This window comes from Lontra canadensis, unplaced genomic scaffold (assembly GCF_010015895.1).
Source record: "Lontra canadensis isolate GAN:19392208 unplaced genomic scaffold, GSC_riverotter_1.0 scaffold23, whole genome shotgun sequence".
Lineage (NCBI taxonomy): Eukaryota > Metazoa > Chordata > Mammalia > Carnivora > Mustelidae > Lontra > Lontra canadensis.
The window spans coordinates 14,242,556-14,262,397 of NW_022631017.1; the positions used below are offsets into that span (position 1 = coordinate 14,242,556).

At 34.0% G+C, this 19,842-nt stretch overlaps 1 protein-coding gene across 10 annotated transcripts in view; it reads right to left on the bottom strand.

The window, feature by feature from the left end:
- The window catches only part of FAM184A (family with sequence similarity 184 member A), a 118,242-nt gene that overhangs the window by 21,894 nt on the left and 76,506 nt on the right, over positions 1-19,842 (bottom strand). For 7 of the 10 annotated variants that reach the window (XR_004383238.1, XM_032862413.1, XM_032862415.1 and 4 more), the window contains exons 10-11: positions 9,183-9,224; positions 3,166-3,378 (exon numbers count right to left, since the gene is read on the bottom strand). Coding sequence is in view for 9 of the 10 variants with exons in the window: in XM_032862413.1 (XP_032718304.1) it covers positions 3,166-3,378; positions 9,183-9,224 (255 nt within the window). In the remaining variant the exon portion in view is untranslated. The remainder of the gene's footprint in view (positions 1-3,165; positions 3,379-9,182; positions 9,225-19,842) is intronic. The other 3 variants (XM_032862418.1, XM_032862416.1, XM_032862411.1) reach the window with 1 other exon arrangement.

Consider the following 19,842-nt stretch of genomic DNA (forward strand, 5'->3'; position numbering starts at 1 on the left):
TTTAATTGGATTATTTGGTTTCTTGGGTGTTGATTTATATAAGTTCTTTATATATTTTGAATACTAACCTTATATCAGATAGGTCATTTGCAGATATCTTCTCCTATTCAGTATTTCCTTCATTGTGCAGAAGCTTCCTTTTTTGATGTAGACTCAAGAGTTTATTTTTGCTTTTTTATCCTTGCCTAAAAGGAACCTATCTAGAAAAAAGTTGCTATGGCCAATATCAGAGAAATTACTGCTTGTGCTCTCTTTTAGGATTTTTATGGTTTCAGGTCTCACATTTAGGTATTGAATTCACTTTGAATTTATTTTTGTGTATGGTGTAAGGAAGTGGTCTAGTTTTCCCAACATCACTTGTTGCAGAGACATTTTCCCATTGGATATTCTTTCCTGCTTTCTCAAAGATTAATTGACCATATAACTGTGGATTTATTTCTGGATTTTCTATTCTGTGCCATTCATCTGTGTGTCTTTTTTGTGCTAACAGTGAAATGTTCTGATTACCACAGCTTTGTAATATAACTTGAAGTCTGGAATTGTGATGCCTCCAGTTTTGTTTTTCTTTTTTAAGAATGCTTTGGCTAGGGCACCTGGGTGGCTCAGTGGGTTAAGCCACTGCCTTCGGCTCAGGTCATGATCTCAGGGTCCTGGGATCGAGTCCCGCATCGGGCTCTCTGCTCAGCAGGGAGCCTGCTTCCCTCTCTCTCTGCCTGCTTCTCTGCCTACTTGTGATCTCGGTCTGTCAAATAAATAAATAATAAAAAAATCTAAAAAAAAAAAGAATGCTTTGGCTACAGGGTCTTTTGTAGCTCCAGACAAATTTTAGGATTGTTTGTTCTAGCTCTGTGAAAAATGCTGTTGGTATTTTGATAGGGATTGCATGAAATGTGTACTTTGCTTTGGGCGGTATAGATATTTTAGCAATATTTGTTCTTCCAACCCATAAGCATGGAATGTTTTTCCATTTCTTTGTGTCATCTTTAATTCTTTCCTCAGTGTTTTAACGTTTTCAGAGTACAGATCTTTCACCTCTTTGGTCTGGTTTATTTCTAGATATCTTATTATTTTTGGTGCAATTTTAAATGGGATTGTTTTCTTAATTTCACTTTCTGCTGTTTTGTGATTAGTATATGGAAATGCAACAGATTTCTGCACATTAATTTTGTATCCCATGACTTCACTGAATTCATTTATCGGTTCTAGCAGTTTTTTGGTGGAGTCATTCAGGTTTTCTCTATACAGTATCATATATATCATATCATATCATCTGCAAATAGTGAAAGTTTTACTTCTTTCTTCCCAATTTGGATGTCTTTTATTTCTTTTTGTTGTCAGACTGCTGTGGCTAGGACTTCCAGGACTATGCTGAATAAAAGCGGTGAGAACAGACATCTTTGTCTTATTCCAGACCTTAGGGGAAAGGCTCTGTTTTTCCCCATTTTGGATGATATTAGCTATGGGTTTTTCCATGGGCAGCCTTTATTAGGTTGAGTTAAATCCCCTCTAACTTTGTTGAAGCTTTTATTGTGAATCAGTGTTACACTTTGTCAGATGCTTTTCCAGCATCTACTGAAATGATCATATGATTCTTATCTTTTCTCTTATTGACACGATGGGTTTTCTGTATAAAATATCATGTCATCTGCAAATTGTGATAGTTTTACTTTTTCTTTATCAATCTGGATGCCATTTATTTCTTTTTCTTATCCAACTGCTGTGGCTAGGACTTCCAATACTATAATGAATAAAAGTGGCAAGAATGGGCTTTCTTGTTTTATTCTTGGTCTTAAAAAGCTTTTTAAGTAAGAAGATAGCTGTGGGTTTGTCACATATGGCCTTTATTATGTTGAGGCATGTTCCATCTATACTCATTTTATTGAGTTATCATAAATGAATGCTGGATTTTGTCAAATGCTTTCCCTGTGTCTATTGAGATGATCATGTGATTTTTATCCTTCATTTATTAATGTAGTAATTACTCTGATTTGCAGATATTGAACCATCCTTATATCCCTGGAATAAAACACATGTGATCATGATGTTCAGATTTTTTTCAGTGTATGGTTGAATTTGCTTCATTAATAATTTGTTAATCATTAACAAATTATTAATGAAGAAAATGGAATAATGGATAATGGAAATAAGGCCTAATTTTGACTAAAGAAACTTCCTTAACTTTCTGGACAAGATTGAGAGACTACAACTTACTGTCTAGGCAAATTAATGGTTTTTAAAGGAATATGACTTTTTTGTTTTAACAATTTCTTTACAGCCTACCAGTTCTTAAAATAGTTCCACACCCAAATAAAGGATTAAGAGCAATTTATATCAGTAACAACTACATATGGTGAAAATCATTGTTAGTAAAACTTCATTTTTCTATCAGATATTTATCTTAATTATCACAAGGTCCTTAGAAGAAACTGAAAAATATCGTATAAAGAAAGAAACTGAACCAAAATTAATTACACTAAGACTATGTCAAACTAGTGTTTTCATAAGAAGGAAATAATGGATATGGGGAGATTCTGGCATACAATTTAATCACCCCAATAATGTCTCTATTTGATTTAAATCTCTTTTGCATGATCTGTCCGTATCACTACTTTTCACATAGCCTTTGGGGCTGTATATAGGGAAAGGTATCATTTTAAAAATGTCTCCAAATTTAATTTAGAACTTTGTATATAAGGGAGAAGAAGTATAAGGAAAAAAATATGGTATTTAAAAAAAAAAATAAATCCTTGGATATGTATGTGTCTTTTGTAGACCCAGCCTGAAAGAGGAAAATTAAAAATTTGATGAAAGACTACTATAAAAGTTCAAAATTATACTAAGTGATTACTATAGTTACAGCTCAGTAGGACCATGCTAAATTTATTTAACCGCTGTTAACTATATGACAAAGCAGATGGTGTATTAGTTTCATCATGAGCTCAGTATTATGTTGGGAAACAGAAATAAAATATTGGCCTTATTTTAACTGTGTAACTGGTGTGTATGTTTAATCATTCTGACCCCCAGAAGAAGTCAGATTCTAGAAAACACAATGAAATAAAGCAATATATAATTTGGAGGCAAAAAATGAATTCTTAAGAATTTGAAGGCTGGTAATTATTAGGCTGTTGGATTACCCTTGAACATATATCATATTAAACTTACTCTTTGTTCCTTTTCTTTTTCTTCTTCCATAGTTTGAAATGCAAGGACATGTGCTTCTTTTAAAGATTTATGTCTCTGTTGATGTTGTTCCTCTAATTCTTCAAGCTCTTGTGTAAGTCGTTGTCGTTCTTGTGTAAACTGGGCTTGCAGTTGCTGCAAAGAAGTCTGAGACTGGGAAAGCTGCATCTCCAGATTCTGTTTCAGCAAGGAAATCTATGCCACAGAATGGTACACAATGAAGAATAAGTACAAGGCATATTTCACAAATTGCCAGTCTAAGGGAAAAAAGCATGTCAACAATATTAACTACGGTAAAATAATTGTCTTAAATAAGTATCCACTTAAAAAGTTTTAAAATATTTCATAGATACTTAATATTTAGGTATCAGCACTTTAAAATCTTTTTTTAGTAATTATCCTAAAAAATAGACTGTTTTAGTGGTATTAAGTTTGTGGACTCTAAAGAACACTGTAGCCCATGTTTAGGAATACACCTATTTGTTACAATGAACACCTATGTTACATTGCAATAAAAATTTATAATATGAAATAAAAATGGGACAACCAAGGTTAATGTGTTTATTAGGTTATGGTTACCTCAAGGAGTTAGTATAAAAAGCTACACTGCTTATTTGTGAGGTGGTAAAGTTGAGTAGTTAAGAATGTGGGCTCTGAGTTAAAATCCTAGCTCTGCCACTTGCTCTATTAATACTTCACAAGGCTGTGTGAGTTGAAGAGTGTTACTACACATAGTTCACTTAGAACAGTCCCTGACATGTAGTAAATGCTCAACAAATATTAACTAAGATTATTTGGGAATTTAAAAATTACTCTTTAACAGATTTATCCTTTATAACTTGGAATACTTATGTAAACAAAAAGGATATTCACTTTTGAATTTTGATTTAATTCAAAGGATTTGCAAACCTTCAAGCTTTTTTAAAAACCACAAACATCCCCAAATCCTCTATTTATAGACTCGCAATGACAGGTACTTTTCTTTAACTGAGGAAAACTTATCTGTTACTCCTTTTGTACACAGACATCACCCTTAATATGTCTGCATATTATGGGAATATGCAGAATAAAAATATGAAATACTTGTATATGTGTGTGTGTGTGTGCATATATATATTTTTTTTTCATGTATACATTTGATATAACAATTTAATTTTATCTATTTCTCTTCTCATAAACAGGAAATTGTAACTTGGAATTAGATTACTCAACCATATTCTAATAGAAGTCTGAAGCTAAGGAAAACATAGGAGAAGCAGATAAAAGTTGTCAAATGTGTTCCAGTCAGTAATTTAAGATATGTGTTTATACACAAGTAAAACAGTTTCTATGGCCAAGAAGGCTAAGGGAAAAAGGATACTATAAAGTGAGTATATGTAAATGGGAAAAGATTTTTTGATTGATGGAAGGCAGATATAGGATGCTTCAGATGTTTCACAAAGGAGAAAGGATCTGGGTAAGAAAAAGGGGGAGAATCACCACAGAAGCAAAAAAAACAAGAAGGAAAAATAAGGACAATATTACAGCAACAATTAAGGCCATATCTGTACAGCTGGAAGACTAAGACAAATTATACTATGTGACTTACCATTTTATGCAAAGAAAATCAGAATGAAATGAATATTAAGAACAACCCAGAAAGAAAAAATAAATCATAAAAGGGTAAAGAGCAACAAAAATGTGTGTTTGTGAACACTAATGTGTAATTGGTAGAGTCATTTTCTTCCCAGCTAGCTGGTTCTTGAAATAGAAAAGGCACCTGCTTACCCTCCTCTCTTCCCAAGTTCAATCCTTGTCACAGACCCAGCATGGGGACCCATGTGACTGCCTTGTCTGTGGTGAAAACTTTTAAAAAACATATGGGAACATTAGGAAAAGACTATGTTACATGTAGAATAATGATTGATATTGTCAAAGCTACTAATTGTCCCCTGGCTAAGGGACTCAAATCCAGCCAGTGAACAAACTGCTCATGAAGCGGTCTATCCTGACACGCATTTGCATCGACTCAAAGGGAAGGGGCATGTTTCTTCAATTTGCACATAGTGCTACATGCACTAGTAGTAGCCCTGGGTCCAGTACTCCAGTTAAGTGTGCACTGAGGGATAAGACAGTCAGTTCATAGCAGTGTATCTGATTTTCTGCAATACCCACTTCAAAAATTCACTGTATTTGTGTAATTTGAGGAAAGGCAGAGGATCATAGGGGAAGAGAGGAAAAATGAAACAAGAAGAAACCAAAGAGGGAGATAAACCACAGAGGACTCATAATCTCAGGAAACAAACTGAGGGTTGCTGGAGTAAAAGGGGGTGGGAGAGATGGGGTGGGTGGGTGATGGACACCGGGGAGGGTATGTGCTATGGGGAGTGCTGTGAACTGTGTAAGACTGATGACTCACAGACCTGTACCCCAGAAACAAATAATATGTGTTAATAATAATAATAATAAATAGCTCTTACATGTTAATCTGACTACAAGTGACTTACACTTGAACTATTTAAGGATGAAACTTATGAAGAAATACAACATTTAAAATGAGGTACCATAGTCGTATAGTTATATATTTAAAATCAAAGCACACTTTCAAACCTCTCTAGCTTAAATAAAATACACTTAAATATTTTACTTAATATTTTATACTTAATATACTTTACCGTGAAAGAATTCCAAAGTATATTTTTCATTTTAGGATATAAGATTAATCTTTGCAACTATGCTGGATAAAACACACGCAAAAAGACATTATCATGCAATGTAGTGTTCAAATATACTTAGTTTAGATATTCTGTATTCTTAACTTTAAAAGCACACCAAAATAATATTAAGGCTATCTAAAATCTCTGGATTCATGCTCAAGACCATTACATGAATTATAAGCAGACAGCCTTTATCATGCAATACAGCATCAAAACTTCTTTGTTCATTTTATAAATAAATTAGTAGCACTGCATTAAATTGTCAGCCTTTAGTCAACATGAAAATTACATGGCACTTTAAAACAGAAATAATGAGCGAAGCAATGTAAAATGAACTAATGGTTTATAGCTATAATTTAAGCAGCTGAATTTAGTATATTTTATGGTAATGCATAATAATATACAACTTCATTAATTCAAAATAAAAGAGAACAAAAATAGACTATGTGTCAAAGAGTTTGGGCAATCTTGGTCAGTACTTTTATTACAAAATTATAGAAAGGGATTTGTTGACTAAATGAAAATGGTTGTTCAAATTATATGTTCAAAGTATGTAGTACATGTATTAGTTTCTATACATTTATTCTAATTTTAAATGTTAATGCTTTTTATTTTGTTGGTTTTAAATAAACCAGAAGAATCCTTATTTCAAAAAAGAATTTTAGTCCTCTTAAAAATTCTTACCACAGGTGTTTAATATAAATTTTATAACATATTCTACTGATTGACAGATATGAGGTACTTTGTAAATAATTTTAAAGGCCAAAAGTAATTGCCACTCTGATCTCTACCATTTAAAACATTGATGTCTTTTTGAAAATAGTGTTATAAAATTTTCAAAAAGATGAAAATTAAAATTAAAAACATATGGATACATTTTTGTAGAGAAAGGAAAGCTTTACCTATTTCCTACAGTCAGTTTCACAAGGATTCTGTCCCTTCACAGTGGTGCATGAAAAAACACCCTCAAAATAGACAATCAAATCTGAGTTACTGGATCTGATAGGATGTCAACATGGGACATGGAATTATGTTAAGCCAAAATATTTATCATTTTTGACAAGAAAGGTCAACACAAATTCTTAGAAAGTCTAACCATATGATATTCAGTTCAACACTTTCAAATATATAAGGCAACATTAAAAACCACTAACAGAGGCTTGGAGGACAGTAAAGATAATTTATTACTATGTCAACAACTTAGATAAATGTTCACGTAAAATGTTTGAAGGTCCCTGAATATTTTAATTCCTTTCCCCCCTTTTGAACCACTAATTTGCTATTTTTAAAGAGTCTAGCTAAGAAAATAAATTTAAGTGAGGATAATTATGACCATTCTGAGAAAATTCTAAATTGTTCATAATTTCTTGGTATTTTTCTAAGAAAACCTATGAAGTGAGTTTATCAATTAAGAACCACAACAATGCCTACTTAATGTCCTTAAGCTATTTTGGTAATATGTTCCCACTCACCCCTTCAGTCTTAGTTGAAAAAAATTAGAAAGCTTTTATAAAGGACAAAGGTATCCATAACCACTTGTTTTTTAGAACAAGACAGTCTGTAACCGAAGACTTGCATGGAAGGCTGGGAAAGAATGTGTGGAAGGGGTGGGGAGATGCTCACCCTGCTCAACAACACTGACAAGATGGTATTTTGTTTGGGTGATGACAGAGTAGAAGAACTGATCCTCAGTGACTATGTTACAAAAGGAAATTAATTAATGGGGATTTCATTGTGTCACCAACCCCTTTTACTTTTTTTGTAAGAGATGAATCAAGGTGTTCCCATTCTAGTTACTAACATTTAACTTCAATTTAAGGTTGTTTTTTCATTTATAACTACTCATTTATAACTATTTAAGAAAATGTAACTATGTTGTCACAAGTATCCTGAAATACAGTTAATTCTGATAATAACCTTATTTAGATTCTTACTCCTACTCCAATTAATACATATGGTTTATATACAGTGGTTCTGGTTTAATATAGTGATCATGCCCAAATTGTTACTATATGTGAATTTCTTTTTTTAAATATGTGAATTTCTAAATGTAGCCTTCTTTCACCAACATTGAAATATCTTTGTTGTTTATTTTTAAATATATTTTTAAATGGTGTTAAATGTATTCATGTATTTATTTTTTAAAGATTTTATTTTTAAGTAATCTCTCCACCCAATGTGGGCCTTGAACTCACAACCTCAAGATCAAGAATCCCATGCCCCACCGATGGAGCCAGCCAGGTACCCCTTTGTTCATGTATTTCTAATTATTTTTTACACAGAAAACAAGGTTTAATATTAAAAGTAGATAAAATGTTTTCTTGTATAGTAGAAAGAATTTAGAAAGGTATGACAAAATAGTTTCACTCTAGAAGTATCAAAATTTCACAGAACATCTCCCAACTCAAGCTTTGATTCTCCTAAGACAGGAGTTGGCAAACTGTAGTCTGTTTTTGTAAATAAAGTGCTACTGGAACATGGCCACCCAGACTCACTTGCATATTGTCTATGGCCACTTTCATCCTACAACAGCAGAGTCAGCAGCTGCCAGAGAAACTATATGGCCCACACCGCCAAAAGTAAGTACCATCTGGCCCTTTACAGAAAATGTTTGCTGACCTCTGCCCTTGGATATCAAGAAAAATATTCAAGGATGTTCAGCTCTGTTATTTTTAAAGAACAACTTTGGGTATGGTAAAAATAAATCTCATTTTTTCTCTTCATATCACATATGGAAAATTTTAAATACGTGTTTACATTGGAATATTACTTTGAAGCTCAATTTCTACATATTTAAGAATAGCTTTGTCAATTCATAGAAAAGGGATTTGCTTCATTTCACTTAAATCTCTTAATAATTACAACATCAAAATGTAAATTATGTTGGGAAATCACATGAACCTTCTCAACTAACACCCGTTTGATACTACTTTCTTAAAAAATAGTTCAACAAAAGAAAAGCAAACATACATTTATTTGCATTGTTACAACAGTCAACTAGTTTATAGTTTTCAAAAATATTTTTAAGGTAAACATTTAAATAATGAATTTTTATTCATGAGAGGTAAAATCTTGCTTGGCTCTATAATAAAAATATATTCATTAATACAATGTGGTAGATGTATGCACATACACAAACGAATGGCTGAAAGCTTTTGTAACCCATATACAAAACATGACTTACTGAATGCAGAAGTGTATTTTTTATATCGTAAGTTAAAGCTTTAAAGCAGTGATGATATTTATGCAAAATCAAAAGTGCAACATGCCCTTGTGTACAAATTGTAAGTGCCGCTCACTTACATTGTTGATAGATTTATGCAAAGCTTCACCCAGAGAGTGCCGCTAGGAAGAAAAAAAATCAAAGGAATAAAGGGAAACATTCAGAAATCAATTAAGTGAAAGAAAGAGGGATATAAAAGGGAGAGTAAAACACAGGACATTATTTATAATATGCTCAAGAAAAAATAAATTGAAAACAGTTCTGAGAAAGGAATTAGACAAAAAAAAAATAAGACACACAATCTAAATTATCTGTAGTCCCTTAAAACAGTAACTGATGTTTGTGGGATGGCAGACTTACCTATGCAAAATACTGAAGACCAGTGCATATAAATCAGAGTTCAGTTGAAAAGATAATGGTTATTGAAGGATCTAGAAGAAATATTACTGTTCTAAGTTGCTCCCAGAAATCTAAAGCTTTATCCTCAGTACTGGTATAGTATGCTCATGATAGATTTCTCAAGAGAAATGAGCAGATGAGAACTCAAACACTAACTTGATTGTCTGCATAATTTGGAGGCCAAAAATATTTAACCATTAAAAATATATGAATATTTAATAATACTCTGATTTTATACTTGGGGAAAGAAAGAAGAGATGCCTCTATAACCCTATTTTCTAGGATATATTTGGCAAAATTATTTATATTCTGGGTTTATTTTTCAGAAGTTCATTGCAATTTTGAGTGATATAAAACAACTGGAAAAACCCACACCCTCTCTTTCCCCAAATACGGGGGAAAATGTGATTTCACTTTTAATTGCCTCATTTTTTTTTTTTGCTTCCCAAAAATAGAAAATAGTATTTTAAAGCTATATTAGTAATTTAAGTAGAAAAGTTCCTGTGAAATAGTTTTTGCTTTGGACATTAATCAAACTTTCAGACAGAAAATAATCCCTTTTTTCATAATGTGATTATTCCTTGGTGTATTAGAAACTAAAACTTGTTATCTGGTAAATAATTTTTTACTAATAATTTAGACTAATATAAGATGTAACTTAGGATATAGTATACTAGAGTTATAAAAATAATTTGAGAGAAAAGATTAATTTCTACCTGGTTATTCTATAAGTGCTCAATTTAAAGTTTCCCATATATACTACATAAAATTATGTAATGCATAATGTACATTTTATATATACATACTTACACATAAACTTTTTCTTTTATATATATTAGTTGTATTAATTCTATTTACTTTCTCATAATTAATATTCTTTATATACTAATAAAACACTTCTCCAGACTTCGCAAAATGTATGAAAACCTAAGGGATTTTTAGTTGTGTTTTTTTGTTTTTGTTTTACCTCTCTGTATTTCTCAGAACTGATGTCCTTGTACTAGAAGTTAATTTAAAATGTATGGCATTTACTTATGAAGCCGATTTTATTTTTCACTCTTTAGGTAAGGTATCATCAGACAAAAATATGTGTGTTACTTAGGATTCCTGAACTAACTGATAAAATGAGGCTAATATGACAGATCATAAAGTGGCATGCCAGGTCTTCCCTTAGGAATTCTTGAACTTAGATTTAAAACAACAGAAGTATATTAAAACACTTGGAATCTAAACTCGCAGGGGCACTGCCTCCATTAACTCACTATTACAAGCTATGGAAATAGCTAAACCAAAAGGAACGGTCCTTGAGTGGTGACCTGGCGTGACTCACATCACAGACCTGGCTGTGTTAGTGGGGAAATGCACTAGCACTATGGAGTCATGACCCTTATTGGTTAATATATAAATGAAGTAAGATTTTTTTCATTTAGGAAGATCTTTATTGGAGTACTACTAAATTGCAGGAAATATCTTAAGTAGATACAGAGTGATATAGAGAGTTGAATAAGACAATAAAACAAATATACAAAAAACAATTAAAAAAATAAAGAAATATTGATAAAAACTATGATGGAAAAAAGATTGCTTTGATAGAAAAATGACTAGAAGTGATACTGGGTTAATCATAAGAAGACGTCTGTTGGAAGAAGTGACATTTCAACTTGGAATCAATGAAAAAGCCAGCCACGAAATGTGATGATGACGGTAAAGTGTAACCAGGCAAAAGGATTCGTGAGCACAAAGACCTTGAGGTAGAAGTGAGCTGGGAGTGAGGGGATGTACACGTGTGTGTGTGTGTGTGTGTGTGTGTGTGTTGGGGGGGGAAGGTTTGTGAGGATGACATGAGATGGGTGATTTTTGCAGAGGCCAGATGGCTTATGGTCTTATAGGTCCATGAAAACAAAAAGCCTTAATTCAATGAAGTACCTTGAGAGCATTTTAAGGAGGGGAATGGCAAGATCTGATTAGTCATAAAAGATTACTTTGAGTGCTATGAAGAAAAGTGAAGGAAGACTATGAAAATGGTGGCTTGGCCTACTGTTTACTACGGGCGATGGAAGCAGATGAAGCTGGGGTGTTTTGGAGGCGGAATAAACAGGATTGAAGGGTTACATGAGAGAGAAAGGAAAGAGAGAAATCAAGGATGATTCTTCAGTTTTTGTTTTGGTAAAACAAGCAGTGCCAAGAAGTGAAGATGATGGGTTGGGGGATGGTGACTAGGAATCAGTATTTGAGTCAGACATGTGGAATTTGAGATGCCTATTAACCCGCCATGTGATTCTGAGTTAGGTGAAGCTATCAAGGCTAGAGATTTAACTGGAAGTCACTAACATTTGGATGGTATATATGCCACAACTCTAGATGGGATCCCCTAAGTTGCAAGAATACTTGCTGAACTAAAAATCTGTATGCAAAAATATTATTTGGCAAGCAGTCTATATGAGCAAGATCCATGTTAGTAAAAACCGATGCCCTATATAATAGTCAATTTGTTTCAAAACATCTTAAGCTTGTCAGTTTCCGAGATGAGTGAAAAGGGCCTCAGCACATCTTCTTCAACTGACAGCGCTCAGATACTTCAACACAGAAGCCTTACTGAATTTGTTTCAGGACTTTTCTTGAAGGATGAATATAATCAGACTTTCACATAAGTGAGAAAGCTAACTAAAAAAGTTGCTGCACTTAATTAGAAATTTAGAGCTTTGTTTGGAAGAAACTATGCTCTTAGGAGTCATCTCACTGTTCTAAACTTGAGTTTATTCATTTAGAAAATAGCACAAGGTTTTACATGCTTGCAATTTGTAAATACATCAGTATATACATATTGAAATCCATTGAATTACCAGCTTTTGGAGAACAAAGACTATGTCTTATTCAGAGTTTGTATCCAAAGTGCCTAATGGTATGTAGCAAAAAGTAAATAGGTCAATAAAGGCTTATTTCAAGACTACATGAATGATACGGATTTTTACATAGTTTTTGCTGCTCTCTATCTTACTTTTCCTCTCCCCCATAGTAACAGAAGCAGCAAAGAGAAAAGTTCAGTTAAAAAGAAAAAAAGTTATTTAGAAAAAACACATACATCGGTATCATGTAGAAATTTTGTAGACAAGGCCAATAGATTCTAAGACTTAGAAATGTATCCTCAGAGAAATGAACTAATGAGTATACCAAATATACTAAATATTTGTCCAGAAAATATTAATCTGAACAAAGATTGCCTCATTGAATGGCACCTAACTTGTCCCAGTATAGTCTATTCTCCATACTGTAACCAGAGTTCTAAAATTGTAACATTTGGATATTTCACACTACTGATTAAAAGCTTTCAATAGCTCCTCACTGCTCTGTAGACCAAGTCCCAGCAAAACCCCAAGTGATCCAATCTGCCTACCTCCCCAACCTCCTGGCTCTCTGCTCTCTAAGCAAAGGTATTTGGGGGCTGCCTGAAGGCCTTGCACATATGTCCCCTTCTGCTCAGAATGCTATCTCCTTCTCTTCTTGGCCTGACTCCTGCTTCTCTTTCAGGTCCTAGGTAAAGGATCCCTCAGTCAAAGAAACCTACCCCAAGTCCCCATACTGTGTTAGGTCCCCAGGGTACACACGCTGTGTACCACAGTTGTAATGAGTTAATGTGTCAAACTATTATTTCTATTTGCCTTCCTTTCTAGATTATAAGCAATGAAAAGGCAGAGATCATTGTGACTCCATTATAGGTTTAGCACACTACATGTCAAATCGGAAGCACTAAATTTTTGACAAATGTCAAATGCCATCAAATGTCAACAGAATAAAATTCTCATTACTAACACAAGAAATGTCATTTATCAAATTTTTAATTTCCTTGAAATAATATTACACTGATCTTATACTGCAATTAAGGTAAAATATGTTAAAGCTTAATAAAATGTTCTAAAATTCAATATTTAATATATAATGGTAATTTTTAAAAAGATTTTATTTATTTGAAAGAGACAGACACATCAAGAGAGGAGTGGGAATGAGAGAGGGAGAAGCAGGCTTCCCACTGAGCAGGGAGCCCGATGTGGGGCTCGATCCCAGTACCTTGGGATCATGACCTGAGCTAACGGCAACCGCTTAATGACTGAGCCACCCAGGCACCCCTATAATATGGTAATTTCTTAAAGCAAATTATGTAGTCTTTTTAAAATATTAATTACAAGGTTTCCTAATATCTACAGAAAAGTAACCAACAAACCTAAGTTTTAGAAGTGAAAATCACAATTTAAATAATTCTTCTAAAGACAAAAAAGTTCATGAATAATTGTTCAATATTTAAACTAAAGTAGTAGTAACAGGCATATAATAAATGAAATTAAGGTGAAGACAAACTAATATGTTAGATAATTCTTAATTCTTTTCTCAGAGATTTTTTAAAATAACTTTATAATCATATACCCAGTGAACCCTTTCAGATCCCCAATGCTTTTTTTTAGTATTTTGTCATTTGAAATTAGGAATATGCTAAGTTGATTTGTTACTACAATGCTATCTAAATGTTTGTAGGTATTTTTCAGGTGTGTTCTGGGTCTTACTACCTCTGAAGGCACAAACTATTACCTACAGTATTTTGCAGAATAGATATATACTTAGTACACATTAATAATTCCCCAGTATTTTAAGCATCTCTTTTTAAATCCATTGTAGATATCACTGTTGTATCTCTTCACTCTCTTCTCCTGAAGGTACCAATTTAAGAACTGGATAAACTTATTCTAAAAAAGGAAAATTTAAATTTTAAATAAATTTAAATAAATTTAGAAAACAATTTAGTGCTGTTAATCTTGGGGGGAAATCTCAAGAGCAGGAACACTAGCAATATTAAATCTGATAAAAGAAGATAAAATACAGTTAAAGTAAAATAATATCATTAAATTTTTTTGACTGAAGATAATTTAAAAACAAGTATCCATATTTACTGAGGAAACTACTGCATATTAACTTTGAATCCAAGAACTAAAGTATGAAGAATAATGGATGTTGGATGGTTTTTAGCAGACTTTAATCCCATTCCACACTTTCTGGGGTCCTATCTGCAATTCCCACTCTCTGTTCTAGCTGCTTTCTCTCTTTCTCCGTATATTATCTTCCCTCAGTCTTTCTGCTTTTTCTTTGACTTCTCTTTTTCTTACTCCAGTCATCTCTTTTCCCAGGGCTGAGGCTGGATCTCTGATGTTTGTTCTAGATAGTTTCCTACTCTCCTAATTTCTACAGAGATGATTCAGAACTGGAGGTCAGCTTCATTGATCTCCAGTCACTGCTCAGGACTCTGTCAACATCTTTAAATTAGCTGGGAAGAGCTGATTATTTCAGCTCACTTTCTAATCCCTTTACCTCTGAATGCATCTATTCTTCCATTAAAAAGTATTATTGTTATTCTTTTAAAACAAACATAAAAACTGATGTACATATCATCTTCTTTCAGTAGGCACAAATGCAATTTCTAAAGAGAATTCCTTCCTTCCTAACATCAAACTTAATTTAAGAGTTAAGAGATGGAGGTAGCAGAATGAGCAATGAACCAAATTTATTCCAAATTTTTGTGACCTAAATAGTGTAGGCCAGTGTTATTGAATAGAATTGTAATTGAGAGCCACGTGTGTAATCTAAAAAGTTTTTAGTAGCCATATGTTTTTAAAAGTTGATTTTTAGTCATATATTTTACCCAATATATCCAAAACATTATCATCTCAACATATAATTATAGCTTATAAATATATTAGTGAGACATTCCATCTATGTTTCGTACTAAGTATTTGAAACCCAGCAGACATCTCAATTTGGATGAATCTCATTTCAAGTGCTCAATCATTGTATGTGCCTAGTAGCTATCACCTTGGACAGCACTGGTCTAGAAATCAGAACACAGTCTGTAACAGCCTGAAGAGGCTGGCTTCTCAGCTGCTCTTGACCAACAGCATTTATTTTAATCTCTATTGCTTACTCATGTCATTGCCCTTTCCAACTGAGAATGAAAAATTCTAAAATCTCCTGTGATGAAGAATCAGTATGTCTAAAATCAAACTTACCATCTCACCACCCCACTTGCCCCCAGTTAAGTAGTTCATGACCTCCCTGTCTCAGATAATGCTCTTCTTTTGATTATTTTGGCTTTAAATCCTGAGTTAACTTTAACTTTTCTTTCTCCTTTAGCAAAGTATTCCATCAAATCCCGTAATTTGTTCCTTTATAGTTTCTCTTGTAGTTTCAGTGAAATAAACTTAATTCAGGTCCTAAATGGGTAGAATTATTTGTACTTCATGTAATTGACAACTTTGTCTTCAGTCACTATGCCTCAGTTTTCATACATTCCATTCAACAACTATTGAGTGCTCACTATACGGTAGGCAGTTTAAGCAGCTGGGTATGCAACTGTGAACAGTACAGACAGAGATCCATCTTTCACGGAACTAGATTCTAATAGGGAAAAGAATCAGAATGAGGCTATGTAGAAATACATGTTTTGAAGAAACACAAAGCAGAATAAGAGGACACAGAGTGATGGAGGGTGCTATTTTATAGAAGGAGGCTAGGGAAGATATTTTGAAGAGTTAGGATTGAGCAGAGAATTGAACAAAGTAAATGAACAAGCCATGAAGATCTGGGGAAAGTGGATTCCATGTGGAGGGACTGGCAGGTGCAAAGGCCCTGCGATAGATTAAGTTTGGGGGTGTGTGTGTGTGTGTGTGTGTGTGTGTGTGTGTGTATGCCAGGAACTCCAAGTCTTCCAGTAGGATTACACAAAAGGAAGGGAAGAAGTGACAGGAGATGATGTTGGCAGGGGACAAATCATAAGGCTACTACAGGCCACAGTAAAATTGTGGATTATAACCTAAATGTAAAAGGTTTGAAGCAGGAGAGTAACATGATCCAACTTAATATTTTAAGGGCATCACTCTGGCTGGTTGAGAAACAATATGAAGGTGGGCAAGAGAAGAAGCAGGATGACCAAATACAAGTTCTATCTGCAGCGTGGGCGAGAACTGCAAGTAGCTTGAATAGGGTAATAGTGGAGGAAGTGCTGGAAATGGGCAGATCCTGGGTGTACTTTGAAGACAGAGCAGCAGGAAGTGCTGATGGACCAGCTGCACGTTGTGACAGAGAGGAGTCAGAGAAGGCTGAGCAGTAGACAGAGGGCAGTGTCTAGGAGGAGCAGTCTAGCTTAGGTTGAGGGAAGATGGTTGGGTGCATGATGTATATTCAAGAGTTCTGTTCAGACATTTTGGATTATCTAATTGAGATGTCTCCATTTCAACCTCACTTCAATATCACAGCCATATTAAGCTGTGATAAAATAAAATAAAATAAAATAAAATAAAAATTTCAACGTGTTGAAAAGTCTCCTATTCATAACCTTACTGAGTGAACTCTCAACTCCTATGATTAGAATCAAAAAATTTTCACAATGACCTATCTCCCCAACTGCCCCACCTCATTTTTCTATATTCCTCATAATGCCTAGATTATGAGTATATTCAATAAATGTCAAATGAATGAGAACATTTATGTTCATCCTTTACACCCTATTTGAAAGTCACACTGAAGCTGACCTCTTTAATAAAATTTTTCCCAATCACATTGACTATGTCACTCTTTCTCTACTCTATACTCCCACCCAGTGGTATGTTGGTAAAGCCCTGTTGTGCAACAAGTACTGATACTGTGGTGTAAATACTCCCACCATCATGACTTCTAGCCACCAACATGTCCCAGAATATGGAGCTGAGAAAGCCTGCATACAATCAGGGCTATGTGAGCTGGCAGGAGCCAGAGCCAGCACTTCACTGCTCCTAGAATACAAACTGTCCAGACCATTTATGGTCACTCACTGCAGAGTGATTTTTACTGCAGGTAAAATCCTATCAGATTGCAGATAATGTGGAGGTTAAAAACTGTGTTACATACATACACAGTGGCTATAACCAGCTAAATAACCTTTGGGGCCTCAAAGTTCAAAATGAGGAGTCAGACCCAAACTACAGAGTCCCACAGTTCTACATGTGAATGTTGTATGTCTCCCAAATTGTTCAGTCCACTGCTCTGAATGTGGGAATTAGAATATTAAGTCATCAGACCAGACCCAAAATAAAATTTGCCTTGAAAAAGGTGAAATAAAGGAATATATGATATTTTAGGATCATAAACAGAAAATATGATCACAGAGCACTCTGTATACTTGCTTTTCTCTAGACAGAGTTGAAGAGTAAAAATGTAGTTCTTTTGTTCTAAAGGAATTCAAAGATACACTGGTTAGCCCAGGAAGTGTACCTAGTTTTGGACTAAGGGGTAGTCATTGGACAGAAAAAAAGAACACAAACATTAAAAAAAAACTAAAAATATGAAGTTAGACTCTGATCAGAGCACAGAATAAAAATAATAGCATTGGGAAATTTTGATAAAATAAAGAACATCTGATTGAAGAAAAATGAAACTCTTGTGCCTTTCTTTGCCCACTTCTTGATAGGTAAGTTTAAATCAAATTTAACTCTCAAGAGATCAAGGTTACATGAAAGATAAATTATTTCTTCTTTGCTCTAAGCAGAATGAAATACAAGTAAACCAAAGCACAAAAATGGACATGTTCAGTTTACTCAGAAATAGTTAAAATCTGTGAAAACACAGATCCTCTGATACTTTTCACAATACAGGTTTCTGCCTAAAGCCTGGCTGTTCCAATTTTGTTCTCCACTCTTACTCCTTAAATGTCCCAAAGTCCAAGGTAGATCTGTTTTCTCTAAGAGCAGAGGAGTGCTGGCAGTACTAGGAACAATGAGAGGAGTGAGGCCAGTAGTAGCAGTAAATAGAATGAGATGGTTGTAGGGCATGGAGCTGGGGGTAGACAGCATGAGGACCAGGATTCAGGAGTCAGGCAAGTGGAAAGTAGGAGAGTAGGTACAGCACCCCGGCTCTAGGAATCCATCCACAATAATCAAGAAAACAAGACCCAAAGGGCCAAGAAGGATGGAGGGGTTTTTGTCCATAACAATGTTCCATTAAAAAGACTGCTAGTCCTGCTGGAAGTTTCTGTCCTCTGACATACTTGGAAAGAGTGCAACTTTGATCACATAATACCCACTTTCACTTCAGTGTGGAATCATTTGTTCAACTGGTTTCCTAACTTTCTTCAGGTACAGAAGATCCTGAGGTGTTTATCTACGGGAATGTGTAAGTCTCCTGGGTTTTCGAAGTGGGGAGAGGGGACGATATTGTCATTTTGGAAATGGGACTGATGGCATAGAGCAGAACAGAACAGCTTCATCTTTGGAGACAATTCCTGGTTATACTTATATGTACGGTTAATCTGCTTTGAAAACTGATCAAAAAGTATTTCTGTAAAGTTGGCAAAATTGGAACTATTATGTAATAAATTACTTTATGACACAGAACTAAAATAATAAGCAAAACATTATGTTCTCTCAGGAATAATCAATGCAGAATAGATACTGGAAAAAAAAAGAAAAAATATCAGAGAAGCATGGATGAAATCTGACAATTTATTATAAGAGAGATTACATGAGTAATGAACTAATTTAATAGAAAATAAGTGGGAGAATTTGTAGGTCCTCTTTAGAGTGCCAAGTTCAGCCAAAAAATGTCTATGTCAATACTTTGTGATTAAAAAACAAGGCAGACTTTCAGGGGTGTTTTTCATCTTTATCATAAAAGTGAACTAATCTTTTTAAGTACAGAACATCATAGTAGAGTAGGACCTCTCTACGCAAGAAAATATGTCCTTCTAGGTCTCTAAATAGGAATGTAAAATAAGTATACAGAAGGTAACCAATAATTAATGCGAATCTGGTGCCCAACTTCTAGTGAGAGTTGTTTTCTTTTTACTTTTGTCTGAATTTCAAAGGTTTCAAAAATTCATGTATATATACTTCCTTTTCAGGGTAACATTAACTATTATAAAAGGCCAGACACAAATCGGCAGGCCCCAAGTACTTTTGAAAGATACTGCATATATGTACCCTCTGTAATAAGTTATCTTACAGAAAGCCTATCCTGTTTATTTTGAAATTCATCATGATCACAAATAGAAAGATAATAGTAGATTTCTCACACTAAATTACAGAGCTGCTTCTTGTCCAAGTTCTGCACTTGCTTATCAACTAGTGACTCATGCAGTCAGTCTTATTTAATAACGGGCTTTGCAGAAAAGTGCTAAGAACTCAAAATTTAGAAGTTGTGTAAATGACTGAAAATTCTTTTAATTATAGTGAACATGGAAATAAGTGAACCTGACGTCAGAAGACAGATTTAGGATGTAAGACAGACTTAGAAATATCATTACCTTTTGTTTTGATAAACATTTTGAAG